This window comes from Amblyraja radiata, chromosome 4 (assembly GCF_010909765.2).
Source record: "Amblyraja radiata isolate CabotCenter1 chromosome 4, sAmbRad1.1.pri, whole genome shotgun sequence".
Lineage (NCBI taxonomy): Eukaryota > Metazoa > Chordata > Chondrichthyes > Rajiformes > Rajidae > Amblyraja > Amblyraja radiata.
This window is the reverse complement of record NC_045959.1, coordinates 11,867,750-11,889,898: the sequence shown is the minus strand read 5'-3', so window position 1 is coordinate 11,889,898 and position 22,149 is coordinate 11,867,750. Positions and strand designations below refer to the sequence as shown.

General features: G+C 41.3%; 1 protein-coding gene across 19 annotated transcripts in view; it reads left to right on the top strand.

Moving 5' to 3' along the window:
* The window catches only part of ubr5 (ubiquitin protein ligase E3 component n-recognin 5), a 146,735-nt gene that overhangs the window by 86,255 nt on the left and 38,331 nt on the right, over positions 1 to 22,149 (top strand). For all 19 annotated transcript variants that reach the window (XM_033018958.1, XM_033018959.1, XM_033018970.1 and 16 more), the window contains 6 exons: positions 6,715 to 6,838; positions 8,788 to 8,885; positions 12,018 to 12,163; positions 14,178 to 14,269; positions 15,202 to 15,348; positions 17,871 to 17,989. In XM_033018958.1, coding sequence (XP_032874849.1) covers positions 6,715 to 6,838; positions 8,788 to 8,885; positions 12,018 to 12,163; positions 14,178 to 14,269; positions 15,202 to 15,348; positions 17,871 to 17,989 — 726 coding nt within the window. The remainder of the gene's footprint in view (positions 1 to 6,714; positions 6,839 to 8,787; positions 8,886 to 12,017; positions 12,164 to 14,177; positions 14,270 to 15,201; positions 15,349 to 17,870; positions 17,990 to 22,149) is intronic.

Genomic DNA, 22,149 nt, shown 5'->3' with positions numbered 1-22,149 from the left:
CCCGGACCGATCCTGTTACTGCTATCCAAATGTGCCGCTATTTCATCTTTTATAATTGACTCCAGCAGCTTCCCCACCACTGATGTCACGCTAACTGGTCTATAATTCCCTGTTTTCTCTCTCCCACCTTTCTTAAAAAGTGGGATAACATTAGCTACTCTCCAATCCACAGGAACTGATCCTAAATCTATAGAACATTGGAAAATGTTCACCAATGTGTCCACGATTTCTAGAGCCAGATGCAGACCATCAGGCCCTGGGGATTTATCAGCCATCAGTCCACCCAACACCATTTCCTGCCTGATGTGGATTTCCTTCAGTTCCTTCATCACCCCAGATCCTTTGGCCACTAGTACATCAGGAAGATTGTGTCATCTTTAGTGAAGACAAATCCAAAGTACCCGTTCAATTCATTTTCAGTCTTCAAAGGTCCAACTTTGGTCTTAACTAATGTTTTCCGCTTTACATACCTAAAGAAGCTTTTACTATCCCCCTTTATATTCTTGACTAGCTGACCGTACCTCATCTTTTCTCCCCTTATTGCCTTTTTAGTTATCTTCTGTTGCTCTTTAAACATTACCCAATCCTCTTGCTTCCCGCTCATCTTTGCTACATTGTATTTCTCTTTTATTTTTATATTGTCCCTGACTTCCCTTGTCAGCCACGGTCGCCCCTTAGTCCCCTTGGAATCTTTCTTCCTCTTTGGAAGTCACCTTCTGTATTATTCCCAGAAATGCCTGCCATTGTTGTTCCACTGTCATCCCTGCTAGTGTATCTTTCCAGTCAACTTTGGCCAGCTCCTCCCTCATGGCTCCATAGTCCCCTTTGTTCAACTGTAACACTGACACCTCTGATTTACCCTTCTCCCTCTCAAATTGTAGATTAAAATGTACCATATTATGGTCACTACCTCCTAATGGCTTCTTAACATCAAATCTGGTTCATGACGCAACTCTAAATCCAGAATTGCCTTCTCCCTGGTAGGCTCCAATACAAACTGTTCGATGAATCCATTACGGAGGCACTCCGCAAACTCCCTTTCTTGGGGACCAGTACCAACCTGATTTCCCCAGTCTACCTGCATGTTGAAATCTCCCATAACAACCATAGCATTATCTTTATGACATGCCAGTTTTAACTCTTGATTCAACTTGCATCCTATATCCAGGGTACTGTTTGGGGGCCTGTAGATAACTCCCATTAGGGTATTTTTACCTGTACAATTCCATACTTCTATCCATCCATCTCCTGTTTCAATGTCACTCCTTGCAAGGGACTGATTTTCATTCCTCACCAACAGAGCTACCCCACTCCCTCTGCCCACCTGTCTGTCTTTTTGATAAGAGATATACCCTTGAATATTCAGCTCCCAGCCCTGGCCCTCTTGCAGCCACGTCTCTGTTATTCCCACAACATCATACTTGCCAATTTCTAACTGAGCCTCAAGCTCGTCCACTTTATTTCTTATACTTCGCGCATTCATATACAACACTTTGACTTCGGTAGTCACTCCCCTCTCACTCTGGTCCATATTGGCCCTGACCTTACTCTCTTATCCCTTCTCAACCTTTCCTTCACATTAATTCGGGAGTCTTTTGTAACTTTTCCTGTACTCACTTCCCCTTTATCTCCATCTTTATATTCCCAGTTTGTCAATTGCAATATACTAGTTCAAAAGGTAGGTTAGCACATCCATTCCATGAGTATTAGGGGAGGGCTATTGATGTTGACCCTGTCTGTGATGGCTGTGAATAAAAGTTTTTGTTGGTCCTTAATAATTGGGCATTTATAGATGGAGAGGTTAGTGTTTGTGGCAAATTTGCTTTATTTTATCTAAATAGATCTTTAAATGTTCTGTTCCAATGACCAAATTATTTTTATCGCTTATGTATCATTGTTGGGTTTAGGTTTATTATTGTCACTGGTACTGAGGTACAGTGAAAAACTTTGTTTTGCATCTTATCCAAACAGATCAAATATACTATGCATAAATGAAACAAAGTCAAACTCAAGTACAGTAGATATAGGCTGTGGGCCGAGGAGCTTTATTCTGCAGTTTCGTGACCCAAGTCACCAAACTACATGAAATTTTCACATATTGTGTAAAAATTTTTATATAAATGATCCCTGAAACTCGATATGAAGAAGACTTGCACATTTTTAAATTAAATTAGAGAAAAACGGGTCATCTCCGCGGGCGGGCGGGGGGGGGGGGGGAGAGGCTGTACATAGTGCCGTTTATAGCGGCCGTTTTCAGACCCCCGACAACGGGGGAAAAACGGAGGGATATTTGACCATTTCTCACTGTAATGGAAGCCTATAAATAGCGATCGATATCCCTCCGTTTTTTCCCCGTTGTCGGGGTCTGAAAACGACCGCTACAGACGGCACTATGTACAGCCCCTCCCGCCCGCGGAGATGATCCGCGGCTCCCCGTTCGCGAATCGGCCACTTTTTAATTGATACCGCGGCTTCACTTTACCGCGAGTACCTATGTCCCGCGGTCGGAGCACTTTTTCCCGGTAAGTTTTCGCAGGCAGCTCCGAGATTAGCTGTTAAAGACTTATTACTCTACAACAGGCTGGCATTAGTGACAATGTTTAATTTACTGTGTTTTGGATACATATAGTTTAGGACCTCAATTTCATGAATGAATGAAGTAAGTGAATGAATGAAGTAAATGAATGAATGAATTTATTCACATTATAAAATGGTGCAATTAAATTAATTAAACTCCATACAGATAGATTTTCATAAATTCAGACGTTAGATCTTACCTTTTAGTTAAAACAGCCAGTTGGTCCCTGGCTGTCTAAATCTTTGTGTTCCAGGACCTCAGCAGGGACTTTGCTTTCAAGGCTTTCTTGCACTTTAATCCACTTCGCAGCACTTTCTTCAGCCTTTTTAATGCTTTTCCCACTAAATACAATTACCTGCTGCAAGTTTCCACGACATTTATTCCACAGAACAACAAATCGGAATCTCCAGTAAAACAGGCATCTGTGAAGCCCCCTTAGCCATTTTGTGTGCTGGCCTGAAACAAAGCGTGTGATTGGCCAACTGACAGACAAATGAATGTTAAACGTGCTTTGATTGGACTAAAAATTACCCGAAAATTTTCAGGTTTTTCTCTAATTTAATAAAAATGTGCAAGTCTTCTTCATATCGAGTTTCAGGGGTGATTTATATAATTTTTTTTACACAATATGTGAAAATTTCATGTAGTTTTGTGACTTGGGTCACAAAATCCCATTTCTAGACACATTTTTGATGCTCGGCCCACAGCCTAATAGCACAAAGGAGAAGATACAGAGTGCCGAATATCATGTAGACTTTAGGAGAGCTCCCCCTCCCCTCCCCCCACTGTCCATCAACAACACCACAGTCACATCTGTGGAGTCATTTAAGTTCCTTGGAACCATCGTCTCGAGGGACCTTAAAGCCACCATCCACAGTCAAAGGGCCAACAGAGGATGTACTTCCTGCGGCAGTTGAGAAAACACAATCTGCCGCAGGCAATGATGGTCCAGTTTTATACTGCCATCATAGAATCTGTCCTCACCTTCTCCATCATGGTCTGGTTTGGCTCAGCCGCCAAGCATGACATCCGTAGTCTGCAGTGCATCGTTCGATCAGCCACGACGGTTGTTGGTTGCAACCTTCCCCTCCCCATCAACGACTGTACACTGCAAGGGCCAGGAAGTGAGTGGGTAAGATCATCTCTGACCCCTCTCACCCTGGCCACAAACTCTTTGAAATACTTCCCTCTGGAAGGCTACTCCGGACTGTCAAAGCTGCCACAGCCAGACATAAAAACAGCTTTTTTTCCACGAGCAGTAGCTCCACTCAACATCCAAAAGTCTGTAGCCTCCTTTTTCACTGGTATTTTATTTCATTCTTCACATGTTAAAATTATAATGTTTTATTTTTAATTGTCTACTGTATATTGTGTTGTTACTTGCGTACAAAGCACCAAGGCAAATTCCTTGTATGTTTACATACTTGGCCAATAAAATGTATTCAGTTCAATTCAATTCAATGGGGTAGAGGTGAATTGGACAATATCCTAGCTTATGGAAGAAGTTTTTAGACGCCTGCTAACAAAGGGGAAGAAGCTGCTCCTGAGTCTGGTGGTTTGTGCTTTCCAGCTTTTGTAACTTCTATGCAGCAGGAAAGGGCAAAAGAAGGAATGACCAGGGTGTAAATAATCCGTGCTTATTTCGGCTGATTTCGTGAGGAAGCGTGAAGTGTAGATGGAGTAGATGAGAAAGTATTTGACTGGCTACATCTGCAATTTCTTGCAGTCTTGGGCTAAACTGTTGCCAAACCAAGCTGTAATACATCCTAATAGGATGCTTTCCACAATGCATCTGTCGAGCTTGATAAGAATCGTCTAAGGATTTCCTTAGTCTTCTGAGGAGATAGAGGAATTGGTGTGCTTTCTGGGCCGTTGCTGTAATGTGGTTGGTCCAGGACAAATATTTGATGATACATGCCCAGGAACTTAAATTTCTCGATCATCTCCACTTTGGTACAACAGATGCTAACTAGAGCGTGTATGCTACCTCATGTACAGAAATCAATGACTTAGCTCCTTTGTCTTGCTGATATTGTGAAAGAGGTTGTCGTCTTGACAGCATGTCATTAAGCTCGCCATCTGTTTCCTGTTCTCCGTCACGTTATTGTTCAAGATCCTGCCCACTGTGCAGGTATCATCTGAAAACCTTTAAATTGAGTTTGAGCAGAATTTGCTCAGACGACGTATAGAAAATATAGTAAGGAGCTGAGAACATATCCTTGCTGGGCACTGGTGTTGAGAATTAACATGGAGAAGTTTTGTCGTATATCCACATTGATTATGGATGAGGAAGCTTTTTGCAGAGGTGTGCTGACTCCTAGCTATGAGTTTGGTAAAGATTATGGTGTTGAAGGTTGAGGTCAAGTCAATAAGTAGGAGTCTGACGTTGGTGTCCTTGTTATCCAGATTTTAGAGGAATGTGTATAGTGCCAGGGACATGGCATTTGTCATGGACCTGTTGCAATAGTAGGTGAACTGCAGTGGCTCAAAGCTTTCTGAGGAGGTTCAAAGCACTTCATGGTGGTGGATGTTAAAGTCACTGGGCAGTAGTCATTAAGCCACATTGCCTTTTTCTTTGGTGCCAACTTGATTGTGGACCTCTCAAAGCAGATGGAAACCTAAGAATGGTGCTGGAAGAGTTTAGGCATGTCTATGAATACTCTTGCCAGCTGTTCTGCACATGTCTTAAGGGCACGGTTGTGGACTCTATCTGGCCCACATGCTTTCCGCGGGTTCATTCTCAGGTTAATCTGAGATCTGCGAACATGACAGTCAAGTCCACCCGAAGCTGTCGGGGAGGTTGATGCAATTCCACTCACTGCACTTCTGTACAAAGCAGGCACAGAAATGATTGAGCTTGTAGAGTAGGTTGTGTTGTTGCTAGCAACACTGCCCAACTTAACTTCGCACCCAATAAAAGCGTGCAAGCCATGTCACAATTAACAGGTAGTTATTCAGGGATTCTGGCCTGGTCCAGAATTCCCTTTTGACATCGTGGGTGGCTTTGTGTGAGTTGTAAATAGATTGCTTGTTTGACTTGATTGCTTTGACTCGGGATTGTTTGACTTGAATGCTTCAGCATTGGACCTCACCCTGAAATGCATGGAATCCATGGTGTCTGGCTGGAAATGCTTGTATTGTCTTTGGCATGCAATCCTCTACACACTTACTAATGAAGTCTGTGATGGCAGTGGCATACTCATTTATTATGATTGAGTAAAATATTAAAGATAAATTGTATTCGATGCTATGGGGAATAAACAATAGCTGAGTAGGATGTATCTGAGGTACTTGTTCGTAGTATTATAGATTATAGAAGTCTATAATAAGATTATAGTAATCACGTGGTTTATTTAGTGCTTGCATGTATTTCTGGTGATTGAGCCATGTATTGAATTTGGTCATTGGGCACTCATCCACACTGCTAAAGTATGACCTGCACCACACTGCAATCCCTATTATATTAGAGGTTACTAAGCCAATGTGTTGAGGAAATTTTGAGCTGCATATTATTTGTTTCTCATTCTATTCTTTAAAAAATGACAATAGTAGCTGACTGAGTAATCCTGGGGTTACCACACCAGTGGAGCATGCATTACTGTGTTCAAGAAGGAACTGCAGATGCTGGAAGATCGAAGGTACACAAAAAAAGTGCTGGAGAAACTCAGCGGGTGCAGCAGCATCTATGGAGCGAAGGAAATACGCGACGTTTCGGGCCGAAACCCTTCTTCAGACTGATGGGGGGTGGGGGGGAGAAGGAAGGAAAAAGAGAGGAGGAGGAGCCCGAGGGCGGGGGGATGGGAGGAGACAGCTCGAGGGTTAAGGAAGGGGAGGGGACAGCAAGGGCTAGCAAAACTGGGAGAATTCAACGTTCATGCCATCCGGACGCAAGCTCGAGGGAATATGAGGTGCTGTTCCTCCAATTTCTGGTGTTGCTCACTCTGGCAATGGAGGAGACCCAGGACAGAGAGGTCGGATTGGGAATGGGAGGGGGAGCATGCATTACTGTTGTTATTACAGTCAGTTTATGCAGGCAATATCCTGTTTGTATGAATATTAAGCTTTTATTATTAATTCGTAAAGCATATTTATTGTAAAAGCACACTTTATACATTCTCAAATGTTTGTTTCCCAAGGTCCTTCTGCTGAGCCACCTGTCGTGGAGTTAAAGGACAGAAAAGCTAATGCTCATCTTATTTTAAAATTACTTTGTGAAAGTGTAGTATTGCGTCCTTATCTTCGAGAATTGCTTTCAGCCAAGTAAGTCGTGCATTATTAAAATATCTCCCGCAACAGGTTGAAATAGAAATAAAATAATTGCAACATCCTTCTGCCAGATTTACAGTGCCCTCCATAATGTTTGGGACAAAGACCCATCATTTATTTATTTGCCTCTGTACTCCACAATTTGAGATTTGTAATAGAAAAAAAATCACATGTAGTAAAAGTGCACATTGTCAGGTTTTAATAAAGGGCATTTTTATACATTTTGGTTTTGCCATGTAAAAATTACAGCAGTGGTTATACATAGTCCTGTCTCTTGACTTGGCCACTCAAGAATTGACCATTTTCTAGCTTTGTAAAACTCCTGTTGCTTTAGCAGTCTGATTGGGATCATTGTCTTGTGTGGAATGAACCATCGGCCAATGAGTTTTGAAGCATTTGTTTGAACTTGAGCAGATATAGATGTGTCTATACACTTCAGAATTCATTATGCTACTACCATCAGCAATTGTATCATCAATGAAGATTGCTGCCAGTTCCTTCAGCAGCCATACATGCCCAGGCCATAACACCCCCACCACCATGTTTCACAGATGAGGTGGTATGCTTTGGATCTTGAGCAGTTCCTTCTCTCCTCCATACTTTGCTCTTGCCATCACTCTGATATAAGTTTCTCTTCGTCTCATCGGTCCACAAGACCTTTTTCTAGATCTGTGCTTGCTCTTTTAAGTACTTCTTGGCAAACTGTAACCTGGCCAACCTATTTTTGCGGCTAACCAGTGGTTTGCATCTTACAGTGTAGCTTCTATTTCTGTTCATGAAGTCTTCTGCGGACAGTGGTTATTGACAAATTCACACCTGACTTCTAAAGAGTGTTTCTGATCTGTCGGACAGGTATTTGGGGATTTTACTTTATTATAGAGAGGTTTCTTCTGTCATCAGCTGTGGAGGTCTTCCTTGGCCTGCCAGTCCCTTTGCGATTAGTAAGCTCACCAGTGCTCCCTTTCTTCTTAATGATGTCCCAAAAAGTTGATTTTGGTAAGCCTAAGGTTTGGCTGATATCTCTAACAGTTTTATTCTTGTTTCTCAGTCTCATAATGGCTTCTTTGACTTTCAATGACACAACTTTGGTCCTCGTGTTGATAAACAGCAATTGAAGTTTCCAAAGGTGATGGAAAGACTGGAGGAAAGACTAGGTGCTGAGAGCTCTCTTGTGCCTGCATTAAGGGGGCATTTAAACACACCTGACCTACAAACACCTGTGAAGCCATGTGTCCCAAACATTATGGTGCCCTGAAATGGGGGGACTATGTATAAACACAGCTGTAATTTCTACATGGTAAAACCAAAATGTATAAAAATAGCCTTTATTAAGATCTGACAATGTGCACTTTTTAATCACATGTGATTTTTTTTTCTATTACAAATCGCAAATTGTGGAGTACAGAGGCAAATAAATAAATGATGGGTCTTTGTGCCAAACATTATGGAGGGCACTGTATGTCAATTATATGCACTCTGTTACTTTTGTAACACTAGTACGGACACTGGGTATTGACCAGACTGGCAGTTATGTAGTATAATTGGACGGGGCAGTCAGTGTGCATGGTTTAAATGGGCAAAATAAATTCCCAAATTGACATGAAGAACTTGTAAGCAGTGTTCCTTGTGGTATTTATTTTTGTTTGATGGGGAATATATAAACGCATTCACTAAATATTGTGAGGAATTTCCTTCAGTTTTGCAATGGGTGCTTAGTTTCTTTTACAATTCATTTTGCCGAAATTCATAGTAAGATTTACATGGTCCCATCTTTCTAATTTAACCCAGAGCAGGTTCAAGGAGCTAACAGTTACAACGGTTTCATATTTGGGGTAAATTGTATCCTCAGTTTTAAAAGGTGGTGATTCCAAGTCTTATTTGAAATATGTTGTCAATTATAAATCTAAACTGTTTTATTGGTCATCTTGATTGTGCTTTTTCAGGGATGCTCGAGGAATGACACCGTTTATGCTTGCTGTTGGTGGGAGAGCTTATCCTGCTGCAATTACTATTCTCGAAACGGCTCAGAAAATAGCTAAAGGTAACTATCACCTGATGTGAAAATTTGCAGAATTCAATGCTGCATATCTCTCCAGAACTATAGATAAAGTTCCAAGAATTCATCTTCACCTCAGTTCATAAAGTATTTTACAGGCCATGTCCACAAGACCTTTTTCCAGAACTGTGGTTTCTCTTTTAAGTACTTCTTGGCAAACTGTAACCTGGCCATCCTATATTTGCAGCTAACCAGTGGATTGCATCTTGCAGTGTAGCCTCTATTTCTGTTCATGAAGTCTTCTGCAGACAGTGGTCATTGACAAATTCACACCTGACTTCTGAAAAGTGTTTCTGATCTGCCAGACAGGTGTTTGGGGAATTTTCTTTATTATAGAGATATTTCTTCAGTCATCAGCTATGGAGGTCTTGCTTGGCCTGCCAGTCCCTTTGTGATTAGTAAGCTCACTAGTGCTATCTTTCTTCTTATTGATGTTCCAAACAGTTGATTTTTGGTAAGCCTAAGGTTTGGCTGATGTCTCGAACAGTTTTATTCCTGTTTCTCCGTCTCATAATGGCTTCTTTGACTTTCATTGGCACAACTTTGGTCCTCATGTTGATAAACAGCAATAAAAGTTTCCAACAGTGATGGAAAGACTAGGTGCTGAGATCTCTCTTATACCTGCATTAAGGAGGCATTTAAACACACCTGAGCAATTACAAACACTGTGAAGCCATGTGCCCCAAACATTATGGTGCCCTGAAATGGGGGGGACTATGTATAAACACAGCTGTAATTTCTACATGGTAAAACCAAAATGTACAAAAATGACCTTTAATAAAATCTGACGATGTGCACTTTAACCACATGTGTTTTTTTCTATTACAAATCCCAAAGTGTGGAGTACAGAGGCAAATAAATAAATGATGGGTCTTTGCCCCAAACATTATGGAGGGCACTGTATCTACCAGTACCTGCACTCCTAGATCTTTCTGCTCTACAACACTCCTCAGAACCCTACCATTCACCGTGTAGGTACTGCTCATGTTCGTCTTACCTAAATGCAACACCTCACATCTCTCAGCATTGAATTCCATCAACGATTCCTTAGCCCACCTGCCCAACCAATCAAGCTCATGCTGCAATTTTTGACAACCTTCACTATCTATAAAACCTCCCAGTTTTGTGTCATCTACAAACTTGCTAATCATGCCATGTATGCTCTCAACCAAATCATTGATATAACAAACAGCAATGTGTGAGCACCGAACCCCGAGGCACACCACTAGTCACAGGTCTCCAGTATGAAAAGCAACCTTCCACCATCGCCCTCTGCTTCCCTCCATCAAGCCAATTTTCTACCCATTCAGCATTTTCTATCTATTCCACTCTCCTTGGATCCCATGGGATCTAACCTTGCTGAATGTGCACTTTAACCACGTGATTTTTTTTTTTCTATTACAAATCTCAAATGGTGGAGTAAAGAGGCAAATAAATAAATCTTTGTCCTAAGCATTATGTAGCAATGTTACAAAATTTTGAGATTTTAAAAATCAAGTCTGTAATTTATCCCATCAGATAAAGCATAAAAATAAGTTTAATTTGACACCTAATTCACTTTCATATCTCAAGTATTTAAAAAGTTATGGCCATTTTCATACTGGGAAATGAGCATCTTGTTCCCTATTGATTTTCTATGGACATAACAAAAAAGCTGTGATCGTGAATAGTCAAAAGCCCATAACTTTCTTAAAAATTAAGAGACCTGAATGAAATTTTCAGTTATCATAGATTGAAGCATTCTGAAACAAATATAAAATAATCTTACTTGGATGACCTGAAATTAAAGCATATAATTAGTTAGTTACCTAATTGTAGCTAATTTCAGACTTCAATTACTAGATCTAAACATCTATCCATTTCTTAATAAATGATTAACATTTTTAAATAGCCTAAATGTCCAAATAATATTCACAAATAATTCACAATAAAACATGATTTTTAAATCTCATTTACATTAATTTATAGGCCAAATGGAAGGAATTTAGTGTTTAATTGCTGTAAATAAATGCCCATTTAAATCAGCTTTCCAGTGGGTCCCTGTGGAACGCGCTGGTTTAGAACGTTCACATTGCGGTAGATTTGTGCCCCAAATGCCGAGAAAAATACTGTGCGATATAATGGGCCCAAATTGAGCTACTCGCAATATTAAACTTAGTATAAAGGGATCTTTAGAAGCCCTTTTTAATGTAAAAATATACAACCTAACTTCTGCTATTTGCTTTATGAGACCCTGCGGTTGCTGGCGGTCGCGGGTTTAGAGATTGATTTTTAAACTACTATAACTATTATTCAAGGCCTTTAAACCTAATAATAGCTTTTGCGACGGGGTCTTCCAGCGATTTTTCGTTAATAATTAACTAGGCTGAACATTTTCGATTGGAACAGCTTAGAGAAAATCGCGTTTTAAACCCGCCCCCTCTAAACGGCGCCAAAATCGCGCACACCCTCAGCAGCAGATCTTCAACGACGCTTCAGGTAGGCTTTGCAACATACCTACATTATGGTGGTCACTGTCATTTTCATAGTACATTGTAAGCCATTCCTGAGTAAAAGAGAGCCGGAAGTGTCAAAACAGGCAAATGAAAATTAAGCTGGAATAGTTTAAGGAAATGACTGAAGATTGCTCTTAACTTTTTCCATCAGAATCCAATCAGGAAGATTATAAACAAAGAGTATTCATCTTTAATGAGTGCATTAATTGATTTGTTTGATTTTTCAAAAAACCTCTTAATAGTGATCTGTTTCAGTGCCCTTAAAAAATCCATCAGCTAAGTTCTTGTCAATCTGCATTTTAATGGTCTAGTAGATTGACCTCGACTTTCCTCCACAAGTTCGTGGATAAATACCTGAAATCCAGGCACATGGCATCTGCTTGCCTCTTTATGATGCATAGGGAACAAAAAGTATAAAACTACCACTGGCTGGGATTTTGCCAGCTGGTTCTGATACTAGTCAAGGTCACAAATGTAACCATGAGCCTATTAATGTATTGAATTTGTATTTGAACTATTTGTGTATAACTTTTAAACGTGGGTTGTTTTGCCTCGACCTCCAGCGTACGTAATGTTTGTGTTTTCAATGAATTGATACTGTAATTTTGTTTTCCTTGCTCAGGTGATGTTTCGGGTGAAAAGGAAGAGGATATGTTTATGAACATGATTTGTCCACTAGGTACAAATCCAGATGACTCCCCATTGTATGTTTTATGCTGCAATGATACTTGCAGCTTTACATGGACTGGAGCAGAGCACATTAACCAGGTACTTTTAAAAGAGAAATCTAGTTGATGAACACAGCAAATTAAAATCAAATTTCCCAATTACTTTGGCTGCTGGTCAACTGAAAAGCACTGTATACGTGTAATTGTATTTTTAACCCAGGGTATTCCATTTCATTACCTTTTTTTCTTACATGCCTAAATGTATTAAAGGAGATATTTTGTTTAAAAAAAATTGTGACTCAAATGCTTATAATTGCACTGTGGCCAATTTTTCGTTTGCCCAACATTCTCAATTGTGATGCTTCTTTCTTGTCCCTAGCAATATTTAGCTTTAGCTTTTAGTTAGCAATTGCTGTATCATTTCTTTTTGCCCCATAGCCCCCAGAGGGTCATCTTCAAACTGTGGCCTATTGCGCTCATTCCTACTTTAATCCAATTGTCGGCAGCCATGCCTTGGTACTGTTAACCTCTAGTATCTCCTCCCCAAATCTAGCATTTCATCTCTTTCCATTAAGATTGCCCTTAAAGGCTTCATATTTAACCAAGCATTAAGTCACTCTACCATTCCCAATTATTTCTTCATCCTGTAAGTGACAGTTTTCCTGAATTGTATTCTCCTGTGTTAGTCCTTTGAGTTTAGTTTATTGTGACATGTACTGAGGTACAGTGAAAAGTTTTTGTTCACCGCTAACCAGTCCTACAGCAATCTTGCTGCATTAAATACACGTTGATTTTGGAACATTAGGAATAGCAAGAGTAGAATTTATTTGTAGGAAGAAACTGCAGATGCTGGTTTAAACTGAAGATTGACATAAAATGCTGGAGTAACTCAGCGGGACAGGCAGAATCTATGGAGATAAGGAATGGGTGACGTTTCAGACCCTTCTTCAGACAGTCGGGGGAAAGGGAAATGAGAGATTCAGACGGTGATGTCGAGAGAGATAGAACAAATTAATGAAAGATATGCAAAAAGTAACAAAGAAAAAGGAAACGGCCCATTGTTAGTTGTTTGCCAGGTGAGAACGAGAAGCTGGTGCGACTTGGGTGGGGGAGGGATGGAGTGAGAGGGAATGCAGGGTTTATTTGAAGTTAGAGAAATCAATATTATTTGAACGGACGGCACCCTTCAATAACAGAGTTCCCTGAGTTGATGTGTCTACAGGCAGGACTACAGAACCTAATGTATCTGAACTTTGAATGTACTCGGCATCCTAGTTCTAATGCATACAGAATTTATTGGACATAATCTCCTCATTTCAATCCTGAATGTGAAACTCTGCTCCCTGTTTCTTGAGTCAGTAGCTGGAAGAAACAGCTTTGCCATCATTCTCTTTTGGAACGTGTGTATTTCAATGTAGTCACCTGTGTTTCAAACTCCAGTGCAAATATGTCAATTTTTCATCAAATGATAACTTCCATACCAGGAATCAATCTAGGGAAAATACAATCTGCATCGGAGAGTAGTCTGGAGACATAAACTGAATGCTGTAACTGATCTTTGGTCTCTAAAGCCTTTCTATTTATTTGGGTTTTGTCAGCATTATTTGGACGGGTACATGGATTGATAGGTCTAGAAGCAAATGAGCCCAATGCAGGCAGGTGGGACGTGTAGATAGCGCATGTTGGTCAATGTGAGAAAGTTGCGCCGAGGGGCCTGTTTCCCAGTTGTATAACTATTGGTCAGACAATCTATTGCCCAACCTAGTTTTACTTGGCAAAGTGGTAAACCTTTTCCTATAGTACTATTTGGCAGGAAATATAAACTCTTGCAAAGGAGAAGTCAGTTGCTTATATAATTTGTCTTCCACATTTCCTGCTGTACGAACTTGAAGTTCTGTATTTCATGAACCAGATGTTCCTATACACCAGCAATTTTTACAGCTTCAAAAGTTAGTTTCTACTCTATGAAAATGAAAAACCTCAAGTTGTTTTAGAATTGTTTGGCGGTATTCTGTTCTATGGATTTGTATTTTTCAGAATGTAACGCTTGTCCATTATTAATTTCAATTTGTATAAATTCAATGAATTAAAGTTTTTTGCCGAATTTTGTGTAGGATATCTTTGAATGTCGAACATGTGGATTGTTGGAGTCTCTCTGTTGCTGTACAGAGTGTGCAAGAGTGTGTCACAAAGGGCATGATTGCAAGTGAGTAATTCTACTGAGATTTTAATCTACCCAAATGTAATTGATGAAAGCCAAAGCAATTATAAAAGTTCATGCAACTTTGGTAGCGGTCTACATATTTATAAGCCCATTGGCATGACAACAAGTTTGGTGATATGCTGGGCTGCACAAAACAGTAAACCTAGCTGGGCCGCCAGGGGTAAAGTTGCGAGGGCAGGAGCGTTGAGAAGGGGGGGGGGGGTTCACGCCAGCAACTCGCTCACCGCTCCGTGCGTAGAGGCACCGCATTGTGGGCGGGGAGGGAACTAGCTCGGGCGGCTGCAAGCGGACGCCGGGAGCGGGCAGCGGAACCGGCTGCCACCTCAGCGCCTTCTGCCGGTCCACCCGCCAGCCAACCACGGTGCCCTACGGCAATGGGGCAATTGGTGGAGGTGGTGGTTGGCGGGTTGCTACTGGGAGGAAGGCTGGCAGCTCCGTCCTCTCCCTCTCCCCTCTCCCCCTTCCCCCCCCTCCCTCCCCCTCTCTCTGCCCCCCTCTCCCCCCCCTCGCTCTTCCTCCTCCCCCTCTCTCTTCCTCCCCCTCCCCCTCTGCCCCCCCCCCCTCTGCCCCCCCCCTCTCTCCCTCCCCCTCTTCCTGAGCAAGGAAGTCCCCGTCCCTCAGACCTGAACCGCACAGCGCATTGTGGGACAGGCGAAGATGGGGGCTCCCCGGTCCTCATTGCCTCCTTGAAGGAGTTTCACATCTTCCTTTCTACTAAATCAAGCCCTTGATCTTGTCCCGCCAGCCTTTTTTCAAAATTTTGCAGCTCAAAATGGGGGTGCATCTTCGACGCAGGTGCGTCTTCATTGCCGGGAAATACGGTAATTGGTTGTAATGTCGGTTAAGTGCTTTTCTAGGATTTCGAATCACTTGGTGCTTGACGTACAATGAATTTTTATGTGTAACTCTTTCAGGTTGAAACGGACTTCCCCTACTGCGTATTGCGATTGCTGGGAAAAGTGCAAGTGCAAAACATTGATTGCAGGACAGAAGTCTGCACGTCTTGATCTGCTTTATAGACTGCTTACTACAACCAATCTTGTGACTTTGCCAAATAGCAGGCAAGTATCTAGAATGACAGAATTCTGCAAATAGATTTAAAGCATGTGGCAGACCGATATTTGACAATATATGCAGGTTTATTGCATGCTGCTAATTTTATCTGCAAACCATCTGAAACTTGCCGACATCAATTCGATTTCATAATTACTATTTGAGTTTGAGAAACCTCCAATTATCTGAAGTATTGAGGATGCACCCATGCTCAAGTTTGCTCAAAACATAATTGGAGCAAAAATGACAGATGCTGGAAATCTGTCAACTGTCAATGGAAACCTTCAACAGGTCAAATAGCATCAGAGGAGAGAAACAGTTTCAAACTTTATGGTCAAAACCCTTCGGAAGTGACAAAGTAAGGAGCAAAATAGCATGTTAAGTTAGAGAGAAGAAGGGGTGGAATGAACAGAGATGGTATGTGATAAGGTGCAGATTATAAATTTGTAAAGGTAGCAACTACTTAAGCTGGCAATTTTAGACAAGAAATAAATTAAATGAAACAGATCATTATATCTGGAGAGAGAAGGTTGAAAAATAAAGATTGTTAAATTCACTAATAAATCTTGAAGGCATCAATAAACCCAAATGGCAGATGAGGTGCTGTTCCTCGCATTTGCATTTGGCTTTATTGGAGTGATGCACGATCTGGAGACAGGTCAGTGTGGAAGTGCGGCAGCACATTAAAGTGATGGCTGACTGGAAGCTCGGGATCGTCCCAGCAATCAGAACGGGGACATTCTACAAAATGGATACATAATCTGTGTTTGATTTCCCCACTGTAGAGGGTGGCATATAATGATCATTTAGTACAATTTGCCAAATTCAAAGACATGCAAGGGAATTGCTCCTTCATTTGGAAGGACTGTTTGGATCTTAGGTACATGGAAATTGAAGAAGTAAAGATGGGTATTGCATCTGCCATGATTATATTAAGGATGCTGTGAAAAGGTGAATGATTAGAAGAGATGGAAAAATGGATCTCGAAGTTGCGGAGAGAATGGACTGGTCCCTCTGAAACTACGTTATTTACTCTTCAATTTCCACCAGCTGCTCACTTTTATCATGCAACACCTACCATTTTGCCTTTTACCTCAAACAGTCTCTTGACCATGCTGCACATTGAGCACAGGTGTTCTACAAAGACACCGTGAGCTTCCGGTCTCCTGTCATTTTAGTTCTCCATTCTACGCTGTTCTGATCTTTCTGTCTTTAGCTGCCTATAATGTCCAACAGTTTGAGAAACAGCACCTCATCTTCCATCTGGTTATGTTGAATCCCTCAGAACTGAAGAAGTCTGCAGAAGGGTCTTGACCCGAAACGTCACCCATTCCTTCTCTCCAGAGTTGCTGCCTGTCCCGCTGAGTTACTCCAGCTTTTTGTCTTTCCCTCAGAACTCACTGGGTACTCTATTTATTTCACTCCCTACCGCCCATGTTCCAATGTATTTTCTCTTTGTCTCGAACGGCCAGTTAAAAAAAAAAAATGTTATCTGACAACTGTACTAAGTGCCCTATCACTGACATTTCCTCTGTTTTCTCCCACTTTGTGTAAGTTTAGATGCTTGTTCTTTCACTTTTCCATTTCTGGCGAAGGGCCAGAAACGTGAAATGTTGACTTGGTTTCTTTCCCCACTGATGCTGCTTGCTTTGCTGAATGCTTCCAGCATGCTTTATTTTCTGTGTAAGTAGGAACTGCAGGTGCTGGTTTAAACCGAACCATGTTTTATAATTCCATGGTCTGCTAAAATGAGTCCTCAGCATCAACATCAGAGTTATTCACACATGCTATTTAAAAAAAACCCAATATATATCATGAACCTACAGAGATTGATGTTTGTTCTGTTTTTCAAACTTTCACAATGTTGAATATTGTGAAGCTTCCGAATAGGGTCCAGCAGTGACGACTGACTTGCTAGAATATAATTCTTACGGCAAGAAAATTCTCCCTCGATGTACCACATGGATTTCTACTTCAGCTTCCTCTGAGAACTATAGGGTTTGAGCATCAGGCGCAGCATCGGACGGGTCTCAAATACAATCAAAACGGGTAGCAGCAGTCGGGGTCTATTTTATTTGGATTGTGGAAATAGTGTCTGGGTCCTCTGGAAGTTTTTGATCTCCTCTAATGTCACTGCTGTTAGCTCAGTAACTATTGAAATTGAAGTGCCCAGCATATTTTAAAGTGTGATTACTTCTGGACTGAACGATACAAAATTGCTGAAAGATAACATGGAGCATTAAATCTCTCAAATATAGTTATTTTAAACAAATTTTACATCAGATTTGGAGTGTGCACCATTTTTGAAAAAAAATAGTCCTTGAACATGAATATAAGAACTACATTTAAGCTGAAAAGACGATGCACAAATAGAAAGTAAAACTAACGTTTTAACCTTTTTTAATGAAGTCTATCAATGTTTATTTGTCATGAATGTTTCTTTGTTGGTGCACTAAAATATTTCTGCCACTTGACATGCAAGTTCCTTTCACAATTCACAATTTTCATCTAAGTGTTAAAACCTTTACAGGGGAGAACATCTGCTGTTGTTTTTGGTGCAGACAGTTGCTAGACAAACTGTAGAACATTGCCAGTATCGGCCACCACGAATAAGAGAGGATAGAAACCGAAAGACTGCCAATGTTGAAGGTTGGTATTACTTTGGAATTAAATCATAGATTTGTGAGACATCTGTTGCATTTTGGGTGCTGATTGTGCAATTGTAATTATCCAGGTTGCATTTAGGGGCGGCACGGTGGCGCAGCGGTAGAGTTGCTGCCGTACAGCTCTTGCAGCGCCAGAGGCCCAGGTTCGATCCTGACCACGGGTGCTGTATGTACAGAGTTTGTACATTCTCCCCGTGACTGCGTGGGTTTTCACCGAGATCATCTGTTTCCTCCCACACTCCAAAGATGGATAGGTTTGTAGGTTAATTGGCTTAGTATAAGTGTAAATTGTCCCTAGTATGTGTAGGATAGTGTTGATGAGCGGGGATCGCTGGTCAGTGTGGGCACGGGCCTGTATCAGCGCTGTATCTCTAAACTAAACTAAAGTAAACTAAACTAAACTAAAAAGTTAGTCAAATAAAATAGTACCTACTATTTGAGGGTTTTCTTTTACAATTAATTTGTGGATATATTCCAGGTGCCATTTTGACATTAAGGAATTAGTTATCATTTCCATAGCTTGTCAGAAGAAAAATGGAAGTAATATAAAACCAAAACATGTAAGTAACAACCATAGGTGAATTACATATTGGTCAGATCATGCTTGATTTGGCCTGTGCCTCTCACTTGACCATGCTCACCCCCATATTATTCAGAATGGCAGGCAGTGACTAGTGGGGTGCCACGAGGCTCGGTGCTGAGACCGCAGCTATTTACAATATATATTAATGATTTAGATGAAGGGATTCAAAGTAACATTAGCAAATTTGAAGATAATAATAATAATAATAATAAACTTTATTTAATGGGCGCCTTTCAGACATCTCAAGGACACCTTACATAGTAATCGGAATAAAAACATATAATCGGAATAGAACAACTAAAAAAGACATCACAGAGACACAAATTAAAAACAGAATTCAATCCAAAAACAGAAAATCAAAAACACAGTGTGAAGATGAGACAAATCTGGGTGGCAGTGTGAACTGTGAGGAGGATGCTATGAGAATGCAGGGTAACTTGGACAGGTTGGGCGAGTGGGCAGATGCATGGCACATGCAGTTTAATTTGGATAAATGTGAGGTTATCCACTTTGGTGGTAAAAACAGGAAGGCAGATTATTATCTAAATGGTATCAAGTTGGGAAAAGGGGAAGTACAACGGGATCTGGGAGTTCTTGTTCATCAGTCACTGAAAGTAAGCATGCAGGTACAGCAGGCAGTGAAGAAAGCGAATGGCATGTTGGCCTTCATGACAAGAGGAGTTGAGTATAATAGCAAAGAGGTCCTTCTGGAGTTGTACAGGGCCCTCGTGAGACCACACCTGGAGTATTGTGTGCAGTGTTGGTCTCCAAATTTGAGGAAGGACATTCTTGCTATTGAGGGAGTGCAGCGGAGGTTCACAAGGTTAATTCCCGGGATGGCGGGACTGTCATATGTCGATAGAATGGAGTGGTTGGGTTTGTATTCACTGGAATTTAGAAGGATGAGAGGGATACTTATTGAAACATATAAGATTATTAATGGTTTGGATACGCTAGGGGCAGGAAACATGTTCCCGATGTTGGAGTCCAGAACCAGGGGCCACAGTTTAAGAATAAGGGGTAAGCCGTTTAGAACGATGAGGAAATACTTTTTCACACAGAGTTGTGAGTCTGAGGAATTCTCTGCCTCAGAGAGCGGTGGAGGCCGGTTCTCTGGATGCTTTCAAGAGAGAGTTAGATAGAGCTCTTAAAGATAGCGGAGTCAAGGGATATGGGGAGAAGGCAGGAACGGGGTACTGATTGTGGATGATCAGTCATGATCACATTGAATGGTGGTGCTGGCTCGAAGGGCCGAATGGCCTACTCCTGCACCTATTGTGTATTCACATAGTTACAATAATTTTTTGCTGCCTCGCAGATAGCATTGAATAGGTATTACACCCATAACAACATGCAAAGTGGAACTCACTGTGAGCAGTAATTCAACCTTGGGTGGTAGATAGTGCTACCATGAAAGGTTATTGAATAGCCTTTAAATGTCTCTGATCAATTAAAGTATAAAAAACGAACTCGGCTTTGAAATTAATTAAAACCATTGGGCCTGGGCAAACCAGATCTGGCCTGCACATTCAATTTTGCCTTGCCCATTACCCTTGCAGCTGCACCTACCTTTGGCTGCATGGCACCCATGATCTTGAGGTTTGCAGAATGGCTATCATTGCATCCAGGATTTGTATCACCATAAGGTTTTTCCACGTTTTCCAAATATAGCTCTCAAACACGAATTTATTATAATCTTTTTCATGGAGGAACACCTGCCTTCATTTATCTTAATTAGTGAATTAAACTACTGTTTCAAGAGCGCAGTCAGTACTTGACTACGGCTAACATTTTCTGTAGACCTATTGGCTAACCATTAGTGCGATCGTCCATTAATAGTTTTTCTATACAAAAAAGGATGTTTATTTGTACTTTTTCAATCCAGATCAATAATATTAGGATCACACTACGTACTTCTGGTCAGGTTGGGGAGAGTTTCCCCCGCCAGGGGTACCATGTAATCCCGTGCTACCTGCTCCATGGTAGGATAGTCGGCGACTAAACCGTGCCCCCCCCCCCCCCCCTCGTCCCTCCCGCCCCCCTTCCGCCCCCCCCCCCCCCCGGTTTGTCAGGTGAGGAGGGAGCTGTGGACCTCCAGCAGGTCCAAAAACAAGACCTGTCAAAGGGCGGATGAACTCCTAGCGAGCCAACGGCCATCCACACTTCCATAGAAGTTGCGATCACTGTCGTCCACAGCATTGTAAGGCACCGTGCCCGTTGATGTTTTCAGTGATGATGATGATGACTACCTACACTACATAAGGCTGAGGCTTTAGATGACGAATTTTGCTGCTGGGTCTTGTGGTAAAATGGAAGGCTTGATGACCAGCATCTAATTTCTAGCAAATTTAGAGATACAGTGTGGAAAAAGGCCCTTTGGCCCACCTAGTCTGCTGACCAGAGATCACCCATACATTAGTTCCATCCTGCACTTCAGGGACAATTTACAGAAGCCAATTAACCTCCAAACCTGCACATCTTTGGAATGTGGGAGGAAACTGGAGCACCATGCGGCTACAGGGAGAATGTGCAAACTCCGTACAGACAGCACCCGTAGTCATGATCGAACCCGGGTCTCTGGCGCTCTACCACTGTTGCACAGCCGCCCTAGAAGTTTCTGATTTCTGTGTTGCATTACCCAGGTCTAGCAGTCAAACATGACAAACACGGAACTGACAGACATTTTCCCCACATGTCTAAGCTTTGCAATATTAAACATTTAAAGCACATAAATTCTTAGAGAAGTTAATGGGAATGATTAAGTGCCATTAAACTAACCAGCAGCAATGTTCCATTATTCTCATTTGGGAGATATTGCCAACTTGCTAAAGTTGAGTAAGCAGTCAACCTCCAAAAGGGAAAGTGTAAAGAAGAGCCCCCAAAAGTTAAAACTTTTGGCCCTTTTGTGTGCTTCATTGTATTATGGTTATTGTCCTCTTGCAAGTAAGTGATCTTTTTCCAGGTCTGTGATAATGTTCATGCCTCTATGGAATCCTGCAATTTATCTGATCTAATGAAGCATTGTACCACTTGATTGGTTCATTGGATGACTGACTGACTACCTGCTCAAAAAATTAAGCTGCAAAAAGCATGTTCTTAATTGCCCTTGAAATTTTGTGAGAGATATTCCCAAATGAATTCCAGGCAATTCAAGTGCATAATCAAAACAAAAATGAGCTGCAGACCTCGGCATGAGATATTGCCAATCGCGACATTAATTTGTTTGGAGGTGAGGCAAAAATGGAACATCTTAATGAAAGTTGTTTTTCTTGTTCAGGACTAATTGTCTCCTGTAGAGTTGTTTCTTCCAAGTGGTTAAGCTGCTGTACTACAATCTGTGATTATGTCTGCGTGTATACCATCTCCCCTATTATGATGAAAGCATTAGGAAATTAAAATGATATTGTCTGTTAAAGTCAGGTAGTTGAAAATGGATGCAAGATAGAAGAATGTTCTTGATGTCTGTCATATTTTTGTAAGGAAATCCCCTCAACTACTTTGAAATCAAAGGGATTTGGCTGTCTTAATATTTTGGAAAATATGTTGGTGTATCCCAAAAG